Source organism: Callorhinus ursinus, unplaced genomic scaffold, assembly GCF_003265705.2.
Source record: "Callorhinus ursinus isolate GAN/ISIS: 27379988/994484 unplaced genomic scaffold, GSC_fseal_2.0 scaffold11, whole genome shotgun sequence".
NCBI classification, from domain to species: domain Eukaryota; kingdom Metazoa; phylum Chordata; class Mammalia; order Carnivora; family Otariidae; genus Callorhinus; species Callorhinus ursinus.
The window spans coordinates 30,790,079-30,809,322 of NW_027397073.1; the positions used below are offsets into that span (position 1 = coordinate 30,790,079).

At 35.9% G+C, this 19,244-nt stretch overlaps 1 protein-coding gene across 1 annotated transcript in view; it reads right to left on the bottom strand.

Annotated features, from left to right (window-relative positions):
• The window catches only part of PIK3C3 (phosphatidylinositol 3-kinase catalytic subunit type 3), a 132,954-nt gene that overhangs the window by 98,637 nt on the left and 15,073 nt on the right, over positions 1-19,244 (bottom strand). Inside the window, exon 4 of the mRNA XM_025886650.2 lies at positions 18,129-18,258. Coding sequence (XP_025742435.1) covers positions 18,129-18,258 — 130 coding nt within the window. The remainder of the gene's footprint in view (positions 1-18,128; positions 18,259-19,244) is intronic.

Consider the following 19,244-nt stretch of genomic DNA (forward strand, 5'->3'; position numbering starts at 1 on the left):
AAGACTTTTCAACAAATGGTTTTGGAACAAATGGGAGTTCCACATGAAAAAAAAAAAAAGGAACTAGACACAGAACTTACACACAAAAATTACGTCAAATGGATCACCTAAACGTAAAATGCAAAATTATAAAACTCCTAGAAGATAACATAGGATAAAATCTAGATGAACTTGGGTATAGAGAAGACTTTTTAAATGCAACACAAAGGCACAATCCATGAAAGAAATCACTGACAAGCTGGACTTCGTTAGAATTAAAAACTTCTGCTCTGTGAAAGACACTATCAAGACACTACGCCACAGATCAGAAGAAAATATTTGCAAAAGACACACTTGATAAAGGACTGTTATCCAAAATATACAAAGAACTCTTAAAATTCAATTAGAAAATAAGCAACGTGGCTAAGAAAAATGTGCCAAAGAACCATAATAGACAGCTCATCAAAGAAGACACATAGATGGCAAATGAGCAATATGTCAAGGAAATGCAAATTAAAACAAGATACCACTAAACACCTATTAAAATGGCCAAAATCTGTAAACACCTACAACACCAAATGCAGATGAGAATGTGGAGCAACAGGAAGTCTCATTCACTGCTGGGAATTCATTGCTACATTGGAATGTAAAATAGTACAGCCACTTTGAAAGACAGTGTGGCAACTCCTTACAAATTAAATATACTCTTACCATACGATCCAAGAATTGCATTCCTTGGTATTCATCCAAATGAGCTGAAAACATGTCCACACAAAGCCTGAACATGGATATTTACAGCAGATTTATTCAGAACCAGCAGTACTTGCAAGAATTAAGATGTCCTTCATAGGTGAATAGACAAATATGGTACATTCAGACAATGGAATATTATTCAGTGCTGAAAAGAAAGTAGCTATCAAACCATAAAAAGATATGGAGAAACCTAAAGTATATATTACTAAGTGAGAGAAGCCAACCTAGAAAAACCACATACTGTATGATTCCAACTATATGACATTCTGGAAAAGGTAAAACTATGGAGACAATAAAAATATAATCGGTTGCCTGGGGTTAGCGGGGGAAGAAGAATAAATAGGTGGCAGAGAACTTTTAGGGCAGTGAAGCTACCCTGTATAATACTATAATGATGGATAAGCGTCACTATATGTTTGTCCAAACCCAAAGAATGCACAACACCAAGAGTGAACCCTGGGGAAAACTATGAACTTTGGGTGATTATGATGTGTCAATGCAGATTCATCAGTCATAACAAATGTACCACTCTGGTGGGGGATGCTGATAATGGGGAATATAGGCAGGTACGGGGACACACAGCATATGAGAACTCTCTGTACCTCCCTTTTAATATTGCTGTGAACATAAAACATCTCTATAAAAATAAAATCTTTACAAGTCTAAAAAAAAAAAAAGGATGGTAACATCACCCTTGCATCTGATGCATTTTTGTATGTAACAGCAACCATATACAACTATCAGGATAAGAAATGGACTTGGCTAGAGACTAATCATTATATTTTTTAGGAAAAAAAACCTTAAAAATTGTTTAAAGGCCCACAATCTGCCATTTAAACATGTTAAAAAATAATGAAGCCTTTCCTAAAAGTATCTCCATGTTCTACATTTCTTATATTTTGATTATAAAGAGAGAGATTTATAATAAGAACAGTTTCTCAAATGGGAAATAAACTACTTTGTCTATTTCCTTCCCATCTCTCAATCTAAAAAAAATTATAAAATACAAGTTACATACAGTAAGGCATTTCTGAGGCCTCTAATTTAATATTCTAAGATTTAAGGGTACAGGTGTGCATGTTTTAATTTTAAGCAGTGATTAAAGCATTAACAATAAAAAAGAATTAGTAGTAAGAAAATAATTTCTGGAGGTGCAGTTGGTAGAGCCCTTTGAAGATCTTACATACCAATCTACCACCTTTGGTTTCAGAAATTAAATAATACTGACGCTTCAAATCCACAGAGAATTCAAGACAATTTCCAAGGTTCTCAAATTGGAACAAGATTTTGTCTTAGAAAGTGTAATTTAAATTCATCATTATTCATGTTTCAAAACCTCTCTTTCTTTTTAAACAAGCTCATAGCATAAAGCAAAACTGGGCAGCAAAGCTTTACATAATAGTTTGTATTTATTGGTCGTCTTCCTTTCCATTATATATGTTATAATGGTATTCCTACAAGAATGCCAAACACTGCCATCAATTATTATCTCTCAAAGAACTAAAAATCTTCACCATCAATATTCTTTATCTTCTTCAACTAAGGAACTCTCATCACAACTATGTGGTCATACTATTTCAGAAGTGAAAACAGTAACTTCATACAAAAACATTTGAAGATCATTGTAATATAAAAATATCAGCTTAGCTTTCTTCCAAATAACAAATTCCTTTTCACCTGAGGTAATCTCTAAATGAAAAAGAATAAGGCAACCTAAGTGCTTAGCATAATTCCTCATACAAAACAGGGACTAAGCATTTTGTTGGCTCTGGTTGAAGTTTAAACTGCAGAATTGGAAAGTTGTCACTCAAAATGTCCACTTAGCCACCTGCACTATTTATTACTGTTTAACAAAGCACCCCAAAACTGAGTGCCTTAAAACAATAATCAGTTTATTATTTCTCATGATTCCTGGAAAAGTCAAGAAGCCATCTTCTCGTGGGACATCTAGATTTTTTTTTCCTATTGGCCAACAGTCTCTCATGAGACTACTGTCATTTTGGTGGCTGGAGTCAGAATGTCCAAGATAGCTTCACTCACATTTTTTTTTTTTAAAGATTTTATTTATTTATTTGACAGAGAGAGACACAGCGATAGAGGGAACACAAGCAGAGGGAGTGTGAGAGGGAGAAGCAGGCTTCCCGCCGAGCAGAGAGCCCGATGTGGGGCTCAATCCCAGGACCCCAGGATCATGACCTGAGCTGAAGGCAGACGTTTAATGATTGAGCCACCCAGGTGCCCCTTCACTCACATTTCTAATACTTTTGTGGGAAAAGGTGGGCTCAGCTGGGAAACCAGGGTGATTGGGCCTCTCTCTTTCTGCATGTACGCTCACTGCTGCTCCCTCTCCAGGTGGTCTTTCAGTACAGGCAGTCCAATAGGATACCCAGACTTCTTACATATGGTTCACTGTTCCCAACAGTGCAAAAACAGAGAATCCGTCAAACTGTCTTAACATTCAGGCCTGGAACAGGCATAGCATCACTTCAGATGGACTGTATTAGTTTAAAAAAAGTCACAGAGCCCCTACGACCCAGCAATCGCACTACTAGGTATTTACCCCACAGATACAAATGTAGTGATCCAAAGGGACACCTGCACCCCCATGTTTAAAGCAGGAATGTTCACAATAGCCAAACTATGGAAAGAGCCCAGATGTCCATAGACAGATGAATGGATAAAGAAGATGTGGTATATATAATATACAATGGAATACTACTTGGCCATCAAAAAATGAAATCTTGCCATTTGCAACAACGTGGATGGAACTAGAGGGTATTATGCTAAGCCAAATAAGCCAATCAGAAAAAGACAACTGCCATATGAATTCACTCAATGTATAGAATTTAACAAACAAAACAGAGGAGCATAAGGGAAGGGAGGGAAAAATAAGACAAAATCAAGAGAGGGAGATAAACCATAAGAGACTCTTAATCATAGGAAACAAACTGAGGGATGCTGGAGGGGAGAGGGGTGGGCGGATGGGGCAGCTGGGTCATGGACATTAAGAAGGCATGTGATGAGCACTGGTTGTTATATGCAACTGATGAATCACTGAACTCTACCTCTAAAACTAATAATATGCTATATGTTAATTAACAGAATTTAAATTTTTTAAGTGTAAAAAAATAAAAATAAAAAGTCACAGAGCTAGTGCATATCCCAATGTGGCATGGAAGTATGAGTATTGAGAGGCATGTTTCACTGAGGGTCATCTTTGGAGACTAGCTAGTACAGCATTTACTTATTGGAAAGTCCAAACATACAATACAGTTGACTGCTCAATCACAAAAGAACTGTGGGAAAGAATCTGCAGATGGCAGTCAGCTTTTGGCTGGGCTTCACGCAATAGGGAAAGCCTAGAATTAGCTATCACAATTCCTAAATTATTAGCCCTGCCTTCCTCTCCAAAATAATCTCCCACAACTCCAACTGACATGCTATACTCCAGCCACCCTTTCCAGTTCTTCAAACCATAAGGCATTTTATTTTGAAGACTCACTCAATACAGATGAAATGATTAAATATTGGATGGAAAATTTTTCTAAAAAATTTGAAAATTTTTATAAAATTATAAAGCACTTATGCACCTTATAAGCAGCTGTCATAATTAGACCATCATCTATGTCACTTCATTTCCTATAGGTGCTGATAACGATGGAGACAGACTTGGGTGGTTTTCACCAGTTCAAAGCAGCTGCTAGCTGTCTCCAGTCTGGGTACTTCCACAGAAACTAAAAAACAAAAATGAACTATAACAATGTATATTTCATTTTGGGTCTGAAATGTCAGTGACCTAGATCTTTCAAAAGAAGAAATCTGCATTCTGTTAAGCAGCAGGATAAAACTAGTACAATCTGTTTCAAATTGCTTGTGAAGAAATAATCCTCACTAGGGGGCCCATCCTAGGAAGGAGATAGGTCAAGAAAACAATAGAAGTGCCATTCTCACTTTTTAACCACAAAATTCGTAAGAAGACACATAGAACTCAGAAGAGAAGCCCACTGTCACAGAAATAATACCATAATTACTGAGCTCTAACTTCTCCAAAATTACAGCAATGGGTTTTAAAGGCTATTTATATAGAAGAATCTTTAAGACCCAAATAACAGCATGTCCAGGAAACTGCCTGGAGTACTAACCATGCACTGTCAGACTTAATGAGAAGACGAAAACAATGTCTCAGATTCCTGGGTGTTCAATACAAGTGCTGCACTGTATATCAACTAAGCATAGTTGGGAAAACAAATGTCAAACCTGACACCTATCCCTGGGAATATAGACTCCCATGATCACAACTCACAGTTCATCTCCCCTTATGTCTTACTAGATAGATTCATATCTGCCCTATCAGACTATAAGCTTCTTGAGCGCTAGAGCTATGATGGTTGATAGAACCCAGCACTTATCCATTCAATGAATATATTTTGAAAGGCCTTCTAATGTAAAAGGGTGACAGATGGAAAACAAATGTTTGTGTACTTCAGAATTCTGCTTAAGAGCTTTGGAGAGTGGATGGGGAACATGGAATCAGGGGAGAGGGGGTTAACACTCAAAAGGAAGCTGGAGAAAACGACTCATGCCCTTGGGTCACTTTTCCCTATTATTTACATACTCTCAACATAACTACATATTATTTGATTGCTACTGTAAGCTGCAAACTTCCATTAGGTCCTCTGCACTGGAAGTAAACACAGAATGCTGAACAAGAGAAGCAAGTTCCCTGCCCTCACAGAACTTAAAAGGTAGGAAGGGATGAGTCACTTACGTGGTAAATGACCATATGTGTATCTATAAATTGAAGCAGTAATATGAAAGTACTGAACAGGATGCTGTGACAGAAAATAATGGGGGATCTTGAGAAGGGCTCTCAAGAAAGTAATATTCAAGCAGAGACTAGAAGGATAAAGGAATCAGCCAAACAAATAGAATGATACCTCCCAGGCAAAGGAAAGAGGTTGTCTATCGGCACAACAGTGATGTTCATGTGCTCAGGGATTAAAGGAAGACCAGATGGTAGTCCTTAGTAAATATTTAATTAAATAAATCAAGTTCTCTTGAAGGTGGAGGGTAGGAAGATCTATATATACATAAGATGCTTACTGGGAATCAGCTTTCTTGAGGTTCATCATCACCTAGATTTTTCCTTATAGTAGACACTATACTTACAGCCTGAAGAAGGAAAGGGAAGAGTAAGAAGGACTGAAAAACAGTGTTCATTTATTACAAGTCTGCCCAGAAATCTGTAGTGAGGTAAACGGGGAGAAGAGGAGAGGAGGGGGAGGAAGAGACTCACTGACTCAAAAGGAAACTGGAAAGAAATGATTTCTGCTTTACAAATATTCCTTGGCCGATTTCTCCCATATTCATACACCTACTCTATCTTTATGAAAGACATCGACCAACATGTATTTGTCAAACAATACCAGACACATGGCCTGAGTTCACAGATGCTTTGAAAAGGGGTTATTCTTGTTTATTAAGAGATGATATGATTGCATAAGAAGTTTAGTGTCTAGCTGTAAACAAGATGAACACATAAGACAGAATATAACCAATAAAAGAACTCAAAGATGTATACCAAACTTTAATCCTGATTTTAAGCACCCACATATGCCTTATGACTACATCCGATAACCTGGAAATATAGTATATGAGCAAATCAAATAAGCCATCTAAAAACAACTCAAAACAACAACCCTCCTCTTTGATTTTCAAGCCAATAGAAAATTTAAAGTGAATAATGGCTTTACAACAGCACAGAATTGCAAACATTTTGAATATTCAACCATTGAGGACTGTTGAAATTCATTACAGCACACCCAACCACACCATGCAAATTCTTGCAGTCTTTACAAATCATGTTGTAGAAGTATCTTAAATGACCTGGAACAATTTTGAAACACCATTAATTGTAAAACTAGGATTCAATTAAACACACACACAATATGATTCCAATTTAAGAATAAACACATATACATTTATATACCACATATATTTGATTACCGAAAACATATCAACTAAAGTATTAATGATGGCTATTTCTGAACAGAGGGTTAGAAGAGATTTTTATAGTCTTTGTGCTTTACAAATCTTCTACTTCAAAAAAATAATGTTATTTAAAAACTAAAGTTATTTTAAAAACAATTAATTGTGAGGAAATCTCTGTTGAGAAAACCACTAAAGATTAGCATTAATCAAGATGATGCTAGGGCCGCCTGGGTGGCTCAGTCCTTAAATGTCTGCCTTCAGCTCAGGTCATGATCCCAGGGTCCTGTGATTGAACCCCACCCTGCATCAGGCTCCCTGTTCAGTAGGAAGCCTGCTTCTCCCTCTTCCACTCCCCTTGCTTGTGTTCCCTCTCTCTCGCTGTGTCTCTCTCTGTCAAATACATAAATAAAACCTTTAAAAAAAAAAAAAGAAAAGATGATGCTATATGAAGTTATTTCACCTTATAATAAAAACTCAAAAAAAAGACGTATCTGATTAATTTGAGCATCTAAAATGGAAACCAGGAAATCAATATAATTATTCTCTCTCAAATTACTGCTTCCAAAAGCCTTTCAACTAGGTCCAACTAAAGAACTGTATAAATTAAAAACAACAATTTTTCAATATGTGGTTACTAAAAACTCCCATATAGGGAGAAATTTATAAGCTTTATGTATCAAACCTTACTCATGTCAAGAAACTTTATGAGGAGAGTTACAAGATAAATGGATTTTCCTTCTAAAAATGTAGCTCTATAATGGATGATGCTTGGGCCAGATACACATATGCTTTCTTAGGGAATCTAAGGGGGAAAAAATGACAAAGTTGTATTTTTTTTTCCCTGCCACTAGAATATTAAATGAAAAAAAAACTCAGTCCGTTCTGTGACCACTAAAGAGAACTTTCAGATTCACAGAGCCTATGTGAAAGTTCAAAATTTCTCTCTTGAAACATTTATGAGAATATTGACCAATAAAAGTGCTTGCTACTACCATATACATAAGACTACTTTTCTCCAGCATGATTATATAAGTGGTATTTAATTCAACTACCTCATTATCTTCTTCCTTTAAATTCCCTCAAGTTAAAGGCCAAAACATAACTCTTTAAACTGTAACACTTCCCTCAGCCTAAACTGGAACTGAGCTAAATTAATAAATATTCGTTGAACAGAATACCATTATAGGTCAGCTAATGCATTCACATGAAGCACTATGGCTCATAAATTTCTATTGCTAAAATGTACAATTCTTCAATAAACATAAGACAATGAGTCCTATTTGTATCAAATTAAATACAAGCTATACAGTAATTTAAAATTCAAGATCAAATATAGTTGTATATAAGAATTCACTTGAACTACTAAGATTAAAAAAGGAGCTATGTGTGTGTGTGTGTTCGAGACTTTGTACATACACTTATGTATTTAATTCTTAGGAAGCATAGGAGTTTCTATCTTCCTAATTAATGAAGTCTTAGCTACAAATCTTCAATTTTACTTTGAAACTTTACATGTAATTCTTATTCAGGAAGAGTGGTTTTGCATCATAAAAGTTTCATTCAGTTAAACTTCTCAGAGATTAATCTAGTCTTAAAAGCATGTTACTTCCTTTTTTTCTGGCAGAAACTATAGCTGTAAAGACAGACAACAGATTTATAGAACATCAATCAATATTCTTTTAGGGCTCAATCTTAACACTGACAAAAACTAATTTAGTCTACTCGCTACCAATGATTTCAAGACAAATCTAAAAGCTTTGACAGTATTAGACAACAGTAAGCAAACCAAAGTGACTGATTAAGAAGATTCTATCATGTATCATTAGGAATAAATTTATAAGAGATTCCCAAATCTTTCTTTTATGACAAAAAAGAATTGCAACACAGAATCAAATCAAATAAGCTATGTTTATAAAAGTTACACCTATTATTTATATAAAAACCAATAGCTAAGAGGTATTTTCGATGATGTCAGTGGTGCCACTGAACAAGTTTCATAGCCTTGAATAATTTCAGCAGCTGTTATCATAATTCTGTTGTTTATTATTGTCATTTACAAAAGATCTGAGGAAGGAAATAAACCAAAGTGGATGCTTCTGCCTAACTCAAATTTTATAGCAGGATTCTGCTCTTTCGTTTTTAAAGTAACAAATCTCTCCATTAACACTTTTGACCACTGCTTTCCTTTCCCCAAAATGTAGACATTTAAAAAAAGTTTTTGTTGTTGCTGCTGGTTTCTTCTCACGAAAGTACATTATTAATGACAGACAAAAAACATAAATGGGGTTCTCATTTTTTTGAGAGCTTGACATCATTTCTACTATACTCATTACTATTTTTCATTGTGTTGATGATAATAATAACAATAATGTCATTTTTACGATCCCTATATAACAGACAGATGGCGTCCAACTGATCATTTTATCAATGAAAAATATCCACAAATACAGAAATACCTGGTTATGCAATGAGCCACTGTGAGAGCTAAAATCAGGGGTTTTGACTGCCAGTCTTTCTACCCAGTTATAATGTATCTCATTACTATTTAAATCTTCCATCAGTTTTGATAGTTCTATTAATTTTAAAAGTATAAAATAGAAGATAATGTCTTCATTTTTCAAAATACCTCTTTGGATAATTCCATGTGTAATCCTTTACATTATTAAGTATATCAGGGGTCCCCAAAATCAGTAGACAAACTCACAGGACTGAGGGGCAACTGTAATCACAGCTAAGATTTATTACAGCAACACAGTAAGAATATACAGCCAGATGGTTCAATAAGAAAAAAAGACAAGGCACAGTCTGGGAAAAGTCCATACACAGGTTTCCTATAGTTTCCCCTCCTTGCCCAAAAAGAAACATACTTGAGTATGCTTCTTTCTCAAGAAAGAAATATACAGCCTAAGAAAGCCCATTTGAGGCTGAAGTTAGAGGTTTTCCTCAGGGGCTGGTCACACAGGTGTTCTCTGCTCTCAACTACCTAAGTTCCAGGGAGCCTGGGTGGCTCAGTTGGTTAAGCAACTGCTTTTGGCCCAGGTCATGATCCTGGAGTCCCGGGATCGAGTCCCACATCAGGCTCCCTGCTCGGCGGGGAGTCTGCTTCTCCCTCTGACCCTCTTCCCTCTCATGCTATCTCTCATTCTCTCTCTCTCAAATAAATAAATAAATAAAATCTTTAAAAAAAAAAAAACTACCTAAGTTCCAAATTCCCAGGAATTTGGCTAGAGTAGCCACACTTTGTTTCCTTAACCTTCTAAAAAATTACCCCATGATCAAGCAATAATTTGACAAAAGCCTGGGCTCAACAAATGAGACTTCATCACCACTAATTTTCTAGCTGCATCATTTTTTTGTGATCACACAAAGAAACTATCAGCACCTTTCCCTCCACAGCTCTAGAATGTTTCCATAATTTTATCAGCATCTGTTTCCCTCCTTTATCTTTAGCAAAGGATTCTCACATGCAGCTGTACCCTGAAGTTCCTACCATATTGTTTCTTTGGACAACATATATTCTCTTCACTGTCATGTTTCCTTTCCTCCTAAACCTTAGTTGTTTGAGGTCTGTGGGTGAAAGAAATCTTAAAAGTGACTGGAAAAAAAAAAAAAAGAGTGACTGTTATTTATTGCTTTTAACTTATGCACTGGTAACAACTGAAGCCACAAGTATTGTTTATAACTCAGGGGCACCTGGGTGGATCAGTCGGTTAAGCGCTAGACTCTTGATTTTGGCTCAGGTCATGATCTTGGGGTCGAGGGATCAAGCCCCACATGGGGCTCTGCACTCAGCGCAGAGTCTGCCCCTCTCCCTCTGCTCCTCTCCCCACTTGTTCTCTCTAGCTCTAAAATAAATAAATTTGTTTATAACTCTAGTTCATTCATAGCACGTTTGCAATGGGTACTCACTGACCATAGGCAAATCCTTGTTTACTAAGTTCCCAGGCACCATTTTTTTATGCCCTACATGCTGTTTGACGCTCCCTCTGCCCTTTCTCCTATATTCAATTTTCATCTTCCTGATAAGAAAAATGTATTTTCCATACAAAGAAATCCTTCACAAGCCTTAAATCTTAAAAAAAGTCAGATGCTTATCTTTGGAAAGACATTTACATGAAGAATTTAAAGACCTGAATTTAGGTCCTAGTTCAACTTACTAAACATAATACCTTAAATAAATCACTTAACTTCTCTAAGCTTCCATCTTCTCAGGAGTTTAAAAACAATGTATGTTACAAGTCCAATCATTATACTCATTAGAATCAAATGAAAACACGTAAGATAAAGTAATAACAACAGCTAACATTTGTTAGTGCTCAGTGATGCCTAGCAATATGAAATCCTTTAAATAGTTTATCTCATTTATATTTAGTCTTCACAATAACTGAAAAAAGTAGATGTTAACTACTATTACTATTGTACAGATGAGGATTTCATGGCTTAGAAAAAGTTAAGTAGCTAATCTAAGATCACAACTAAACAAGAGACAACTGAAATCTAAATGAAAAACCGTGTTCAAAGTCATGATTTTAACCACTTCTCCATTTTAGTTCTCAATCTATACTAAAAGACTTTATAGATATTAAAACACTTTAAACATGCAAGGTGATTACCATTATTAGTTATTATTATTACTCATAATGCACTAATAGTAACAACAGCATCAACCTAGTAATACCCTTTTTTTTTGTCTCCAACATACAGAAGTATGCCTTCAATAGAGGTGATGGTGGTGGAGACAAAAAGGGATAATACTGTAATAACTGTATGGTGACAGATGATAACTACACTTATCATGGTGAGCATTTCATAAAATATATAAATGTCGAATCACCATGTTGTACACCTGAAACCAATATTGCATGTCAACTAAAATTTTTAGTTATAAATGTTCCCAAATTTTATTTTGCCAAGTAATTTTTTAAATGCTACTATCAAATGAGACAGTTTAATACTCAAAAGCACCAAAAGAATACAATCTTAGAATAAAGTCCCTTACATTGAATCAATTTTTATGAAAACATTTTTTAAAAAAAGAAGAGTTTTCCACATATTTATAATAAAAGTCTCCTCTAATTATTGCCTCCAGACTAGTACCCATTCAGTGTAATGCGTTCAATGTAAAATATTTTCTTTCAAGGGCAAATGTTTCAGCAGGTCAAAGAGTAAAAATAATTTAAAATAAATAGCCTCGGGGCGCCTGGGTGGCTCAGTCGGTTAAGCGTCTGCCTTCGGCTCAGGTCATGACCCCAGAGTCCTGGGACCGAGCCCCACATCAGGCTCCCTGCTCGGCGGGGAGCCTGCTTCTCCCTCTCCCTCTGCCTGCTTCTTTGCCTGCTTGTTCTCTCTCTCTATCCCTCTGTCAAATAAATAAATAAAATCTTTAAAAAAATAAAATAAATAAAATAAAATAAATAGCCCCAATCCCAAAATAAAAACCCCTCAATCCACAAAATTATGTCACCAGAAAATTTCTTGTTACCTTAATCTCAATTTTAAAGGATTATTTTTAACCATGATAATTTGTCGATGTTTATTCAAAAGATGCAGTGTAGACAGCATATTCAAGTAATGCCATAACCAAAAAGATAATGTCAAGAGAGAAGGTCCTTTTAAGATTTCCCCAAACTGAAATATCTCACAGCACTTTCTAGTTCCTCAGGCTAGCTCCTTCATGGCTCACTAAGAAATCAATAATCTCCTGAAGACTAATTTAATTTCCAAGGTGCCTTAAAAAAAAGGTGTTCTGGGTAGCAGACACAAGTAATGTAGTTACCAGAAAGATAATAATATGGTTACTAACCCATTACAAATTAGTAAATTGGCACTCTAGACCAGTGTTGTCCAAGAGACCATTTGGCAATAATGGAAATATTCCACATCTGCACTGTCCAATAGCTGCAGGCCACATGTGGCAATTGAGCATTTGAAATGTGATTATGGTAACAGAGCAACTGAATTTCTAATCTTATTTAATTTTAATTAACTTAAATTGCCACATATGAATTATGGCTATTATTTTAGACAGTACAGCTCTAGATTATAAATAACCCTTCCAACTGACTGGCAGGAGCCTATCCTCAAGATACTAATTATTCCTGGAAGAACTAACATCCACTTTGTATTGCTATAAACCTGAAGTCTGGACCCTGGACCCAGAATGATCCCATGCAGACAATATGAGGGTCAGCCTGAAACACCACCTCATCTTACCACAGCTTCACTGTCGCAGTGCGCACCCATACACTCAACTTTCCCCAACCTATGTATGTCACACAGACCACAAAGTATTTTTCATCTAGTCGTTACTTTCTCTTTGTCTCCTCTTAATCAAATTGACAGAAACTAAAGCACATTCCAAAGGCATCAAGCAGAGCTGCTAAAATGAAAAGGAGACAGTGGAGAAGCATGCTTTTGCATTTAGAGGAAGACATGTCTAAAGACATGGATTCAAATATAAATCAAACACTGAAGCTTGGTAGTCACATCCAAAACCCCAGGTGGATATGCATCCTAGTCATAAAACTCTTATGATATGACAAGCTGACAAACGGAGCAGATGGGAACAATGGGCAAATTTGCTCAAGTAAGGCCCACAATCATTAAAAGGCTGGATCATGGACAATGAAAGTAAACGCTCAAGAGGTCTGGCCTTTGATTATTTTCACAAATCAATTCAAACAGAAAGATTTCTAAGTATTTGTAAGTATTAATTAGGAAAATTTAGAGCTGGGTAAAAAAAGATAGTGAGGAAGAACTGGGGAGGGGTGAGTATATTTTAATGCATTCATTTCTTCCTATTTCCTATGAAGTCTAAGAAATCCAACTTATAAAAAACAAGAACCAAACTGAAGACTGTTCCATTCTGTTTTCTTTTCTCACACTCCTTTCCTCAAAGGAAAACTAGGCATGTTCACAAAATGATGTAAAGTCATCAGAGAGGTTAATTCCACTAAAAACCCTCTGAAAGCCTTTGACTTTTAAAATTATTCAACCTAGAAATCAGGCTTTTAAACTTCAGTTACTCATACTGCAGTTACAATTCAACTTTCATAGCTGAACAAGCAATAAGTCAAATAAGAACGGTTAGTCCAGCTTGAGTGTGAGGTTCTTTGCTTAATAATTACCTAATGCCATCTCTCACAAGCCATTTAAAGAGTTCCTCTTCATTTCACAGCCCTTTTGTTCCATTATCCCTAGGCAGCCAAGACTAAAGCACTTCTGTAACTGAATAAACTTTCTTACACGGCAGTTTGAAAACTGTCACTATGCTATTTATTTTGGCTCATGGGTACAATGCATGGTAACTATGCTTTGCTATTATTAAGATTTATCTACACCTTTCTACTCTGAGTCCAACTGCCTTCTCAACAGTTAGAAACAATCATAGTAAATTCACTGGCTGGAAAATCAAAGTACAAGAAATAAACTATTCAGTTCTAACCACTTCAGCCTCTTCTCATTTACTTCCTTAAAATGGTAGTATGAGAAATAAGAATATTATACCTAAAATCTGTTCCTTCTGTATAAAAATGGAAACATAAGCATACACATTCTTTCCCAGTTTTTAAAAATGTATTGTACCAGAGACAATTTCAAAGTGTTCTGAGGAAGAGAATGACAGTCTAACTAAACAAACTTTTTAATGTGGAACCAGAAAAATGAGAGGGGAAGGAAAATGAGAGGAAAAGAGAGCTACTGTGGCACAATTTTAAGAACAAAACAAATATGGAAGTATAATTTTAAGTTCAGACATAGCAAGTATCAAAGTATACTTGCTCTGGTATAAGGCAAGGGAAACAGACTCAGGAAGCTAATCTGAAAACCTGAACTAAAGAAGCAGTTACTAATCAAACAACAACAACAAAAATCAAATCTAAGACCAGAGCCACATTATTCACATTAGGCAGGTCCTGAATAATACTTTACTCTAAGCATAGAGATCGCAGAAAAAAAAGGAATGACATGAACAAGCACATTCACAACTGCAAATAGATGATTACATATTTATGCTCTACTGAGGTGATAACTATAAAATCCAGGTAGATAAATAATCCTGATTATTTGCTATTTCAGTAACTTTTTTTAAGATTTATTTATTCACTTGAGAGAGAGAAAAAGAGAGAGGGCGCACACACGAGCAGGGGGAGGAACAGAGGGAGAAAGAGAATCCTCAAGCAGACTCCCCACTGAGTGCGGAGCCCGGCACAGGGCTCAATCCCGGGACCCCCCAGATCATGACCTGAGTGGAAATCAAGAGCCAGAGGCCTAACCAAATAAGCCACCCCAATGCCCCACTATTTCAGTACTTGGAAAATAACAGAATATGAATAGCTACACAGGACCTCAGAAATCATCCATTCTAAACTTCTGACTTTACAGGCTCAGAAATTATTTTCTGTGATTCAGTGGGATGGCCAAGTCTCTGACTCATACTACAGTGCTCTTCCCACTGAAAAGTTCTTCCAAGTGCCCAAGCTCCCAATTTCACCAAACCTAAGACGTCATCTTTTGAAAACACATTCTTCCTCTACAGCAGCAGGGATAGAACAGGTTTTGAAACCTCAAACAGCATGATCAACTGCCATACAGAAAAGAATGAAGCACATTCATTCTTTTCTCTAAGAAAGAAAGAGAAAGAGCTGACTCCAGAGGGGGCACAGTTCCTTCAACAATGCTACAAACATGATGTATTTTTCCATGTAAGGAAAGTAATTACTGGTTTTAATGGTTTCTCTTTAGTCTGTGGGGAACATGAGGTAACACTAAAGCAAGGTGTCACAGCACAGCAAGCTCTGAAGTCTCCACTCAGAAGTAAAAAGTACAATTCTATTAGGAGCAAAGAACTTTGAAAAGAGTTCATCGCCAATTAGCCTCAAAAAGGCTGTTAGATACTCATTCTCATTAATTTTTATTCCCATTTTAAAGATTTATAAACTAATGAATAAAGACTTATCTGAAAACAGTTAACTACTCTGGGAAATACAGACAACATATAAATTTTAATATCTCTTAAAAAATTAGGACCGGGGTGCCTGGGTGGCTCAGTTGTTAAGCATTTGCCTTCGGCTCAGGTCGTGATCCCAGGGTTCTGGGATCAAGCCCCGCGTCGGGCTCCCTGCTCAGCTGGAAGCCTGCTTCTCCCTCTCCCACTCCCCCTGCTTGTGTTGCCTCTCTCGCTGCATCTCTCTCTGTCAAATAAATAAATAAAATCTTTAAAAAAAAAATTAGGACCCAACTTGCCATATTCTTCAGTATAAAGAATTGAGACTACAGACAATTCCTACCAATTGACAAACATGTTAAGAAAGCGTCTTCCCAACACCTCATTTAGCTCTGCATATGCATAGACATCATTTTTAGAGCTGCAAATGTGCACTAATAACCAAAAGAATAAATATGAACCCATAAACTCTAAGGGGTTATTGTTTCAATCATAAAAAAGTTGATCACTATCAAGTCACATCTCTTTTGCTACCATAAAATTCAAAAGATAAAAATGAGAAATGCATAACATCATGCGACCTTAAAAATCCAAAAGTACAGTTCAAATAAATTTCAATGCTGCATATACTGATGTTTGTAAAATGGCACAGTAGTTGTTATAAAAACTATGCTTGAATATTGCATCAAAAAGAATTGGGGAAAAAAATTAGAAACATATGGAGAGAAGCATAAATAATCTGTTTAAAAGAGAACCAAAGTAGATGAACTGTGCAACCATACAGCTTTGTATTTCCTGACTTTGCCTATTGCCCCTCAGATTTGGAATTTCATCCATAATATGAATCACATTGCTATTTGCAAAAAATATATATTTAAGAGCTTTACTTCTTCAACACATGCTACATTCCTCCTGCATTTGAAATTTAACCTGTCGTGACCCATGGCTATTAATGAACTGCTTTTGATATTTGATTTGATAAAATTTCTATAACTATTCAAGGTTTATAAAAGTCACAAAGGGGGCGCCTGGGTGGCTCAGTCGTTGGACGTCTGCCTCCGGCTCAGGTCATGATCCTGGAGTCCGGGGATCGAGCCCCACGTCCAGCTCCCTGCTCAGCAGGGAGTCTGCTTCTCCCTCTCCCACTCCCCCACCACTTATGCTCTCACTCTTGATCTCAAATAAATAAATAAAATTTTTAAAAAAGTCACAAAGATTAGCATAAAGTTCATCACTAAGATAAACCCTTAGAGAGAAGGTAAGCACATGAAAAGCTTGAGAACTTTCCTACATCCCATGTAAGAATGTAAACAAAATCTCAGAATGAGTAGCTGTACTGAAAATTAAAACTTATTTATTTAATTATGGAAGGGAAGATGACAACAGTAATTTGGCTAGAAAGCTTATGAGGAAACTATGATATCATTTTTCCATAAAAGAGCAACACTAAAAGACGAAGAATGAACTTAACAACAAAAATCTTACGTTGAAGAACAAAGCCAAGCAATGCAAGTACTTATTCTTTATAATTAAGATTTCTTCCATATGTAGGTTGAGGCAACAAGCTATAAAATGCTTGGCATCAAAACTTTCTCCAGACATTAAAGAGTCATCCATACAAGTAAGACTGAAAAGGAAATTTACATATAAGAATTAAAAGAGTCTCTCAGAAGAACTGTAAAAGGATCTTTACACAGTACTGGCACAGTGTTTTGTGAACAAATAGTCACAAAAAAAAGTTATACTATTGTGATTTAAGCACAGAATTGATCCTAGTTTTTTTTTACTAAATGAAAACATTACATTAAAACAATTTTTAAATAAAAAGGTAACAATTCAGCGTCTGATTACAAAAAAAGAAGTGGGGGAAGTGTGAAAGCAATTGAGACCAGGTAATAATATAAGCTGGTCTTACATTGTTACTTCCAAGCAACATAAGAATGTCTATCATGTAATTACTTGCATCTTTAAGACTATGTCACCAAAAAAGGTAGACAGTCGTCTTGAAAATATCACCAAAAGCTCTACATTCTCAAATCTGACAGAATTATAAACACAAAAGACCACATGTTGTATAATTCCATTTGTACAAAATGTCCAGAATAGGAACATCCACAGAGATAGAAAGTAGATTAATAGTTGCCAGGGGCTGGAGAGCAGAGGGAAAGGGGACTGACCACTAATAGGTACAGTGTATGATGACATTTTTGATGAAAATGTTCTAAAATTAAATAGTGGCATGACTACACAATTCAACTTTTAGTGAATTTACTAAAAAACCACTGAACTGTACACTTTCCAAGAGTGAATTTTACAGTATGTGAATTATCATTCCAATAAAATTATTATTAAAAAATTAAATTTAAATTAAAACATGATCTGACAGAATTCATAATGTCAATTTCTACTACAGCAGGCATCACTCAGAGCTTTCCACCTGTTCCAATAGTTTCTTTTTTACCTTGGCAAGGCGGCTCATCTGATCTTCTGAAAGAGTACTGCTTGTTCTGCCAGGAGTTTTTGTGGGTTCTGATCCATCTGCTTCTACATTAGGCCAGACTTTCAAGTCATGCATCCCTTGGCGAAACATGCTAGGCGAAAAGAGAATGTTCAGGGTAGAAGTAAATTAATGCAGTTCATTATAGGACATTTCGGTTCCCAAACAGAATTCCACACAGGAAAATGCATGTCTCTCTTGCCAAGCTTGAAGCCTCCAGTGCGTTGTAAAGCAATTAACCAAGCAACTAAAATCCATGTAACACTTTTTTTACATGCCATTCTTTGCTCCTCCACATAGAACTGTTACAGAAATTCTAAAGGTAGAGTAGAAACAAAGGAAGTTCAGTGATGGACCACACATACTTCATTACTTCAGTGGAGATCTTAGAAAAAATAGAGACCAAATTCCTACCCAATGAAAGAATGTCACATTTAAAATAACTAAAACCAAAATTTAAATAATTACACTACTCTCCACTTTAAATGGCAATTCAGCAGAGCTGACTGTAAGTCAAAATGCTGAGATCTGAATTCCAGCTATGCCATCATCTATTACCTACATGACCTTGGGTAAATTACCTGTGTGTCTCAGTTTTCTCATCTATAAAGATTATAAAGAGTACCTGTATCTTGTTAGGAAAATTAAACAGATGGGCAGAAGTAAAAAGTACCTGAAATAGCACTGGCACTAAATGTTAGGTAAATGTCAAATATTAGCTACTATTATCCTTTCACTACATACAGGCTGATTTTTCTCCTGTCTTCTTTTGCACAAGAAGTATGTCTAAAACAGAATATAATTACCGATTCAAATGAGAAAAAGTTCCCATGTCTACAAATCAGAGATTTAACGTATAGTCAAAATTCAGTCTGAACATGGAGATCCTGCTTTAAAGTGAAAAACTATATGACTATTGATGGTCAAATTTCCTCCAAAAAGCTACCCAGAAGATCTAGAATAAAAGAGCTTTACACAACTTTTTAAATATGCTACTGTTAAGTGTCTGAGTGTTTTTCATGGCGGGTTTAGAGATGTTCTTCTGTTATTGTGTTTTTTTAAACAAGACCTTTTTTTTTT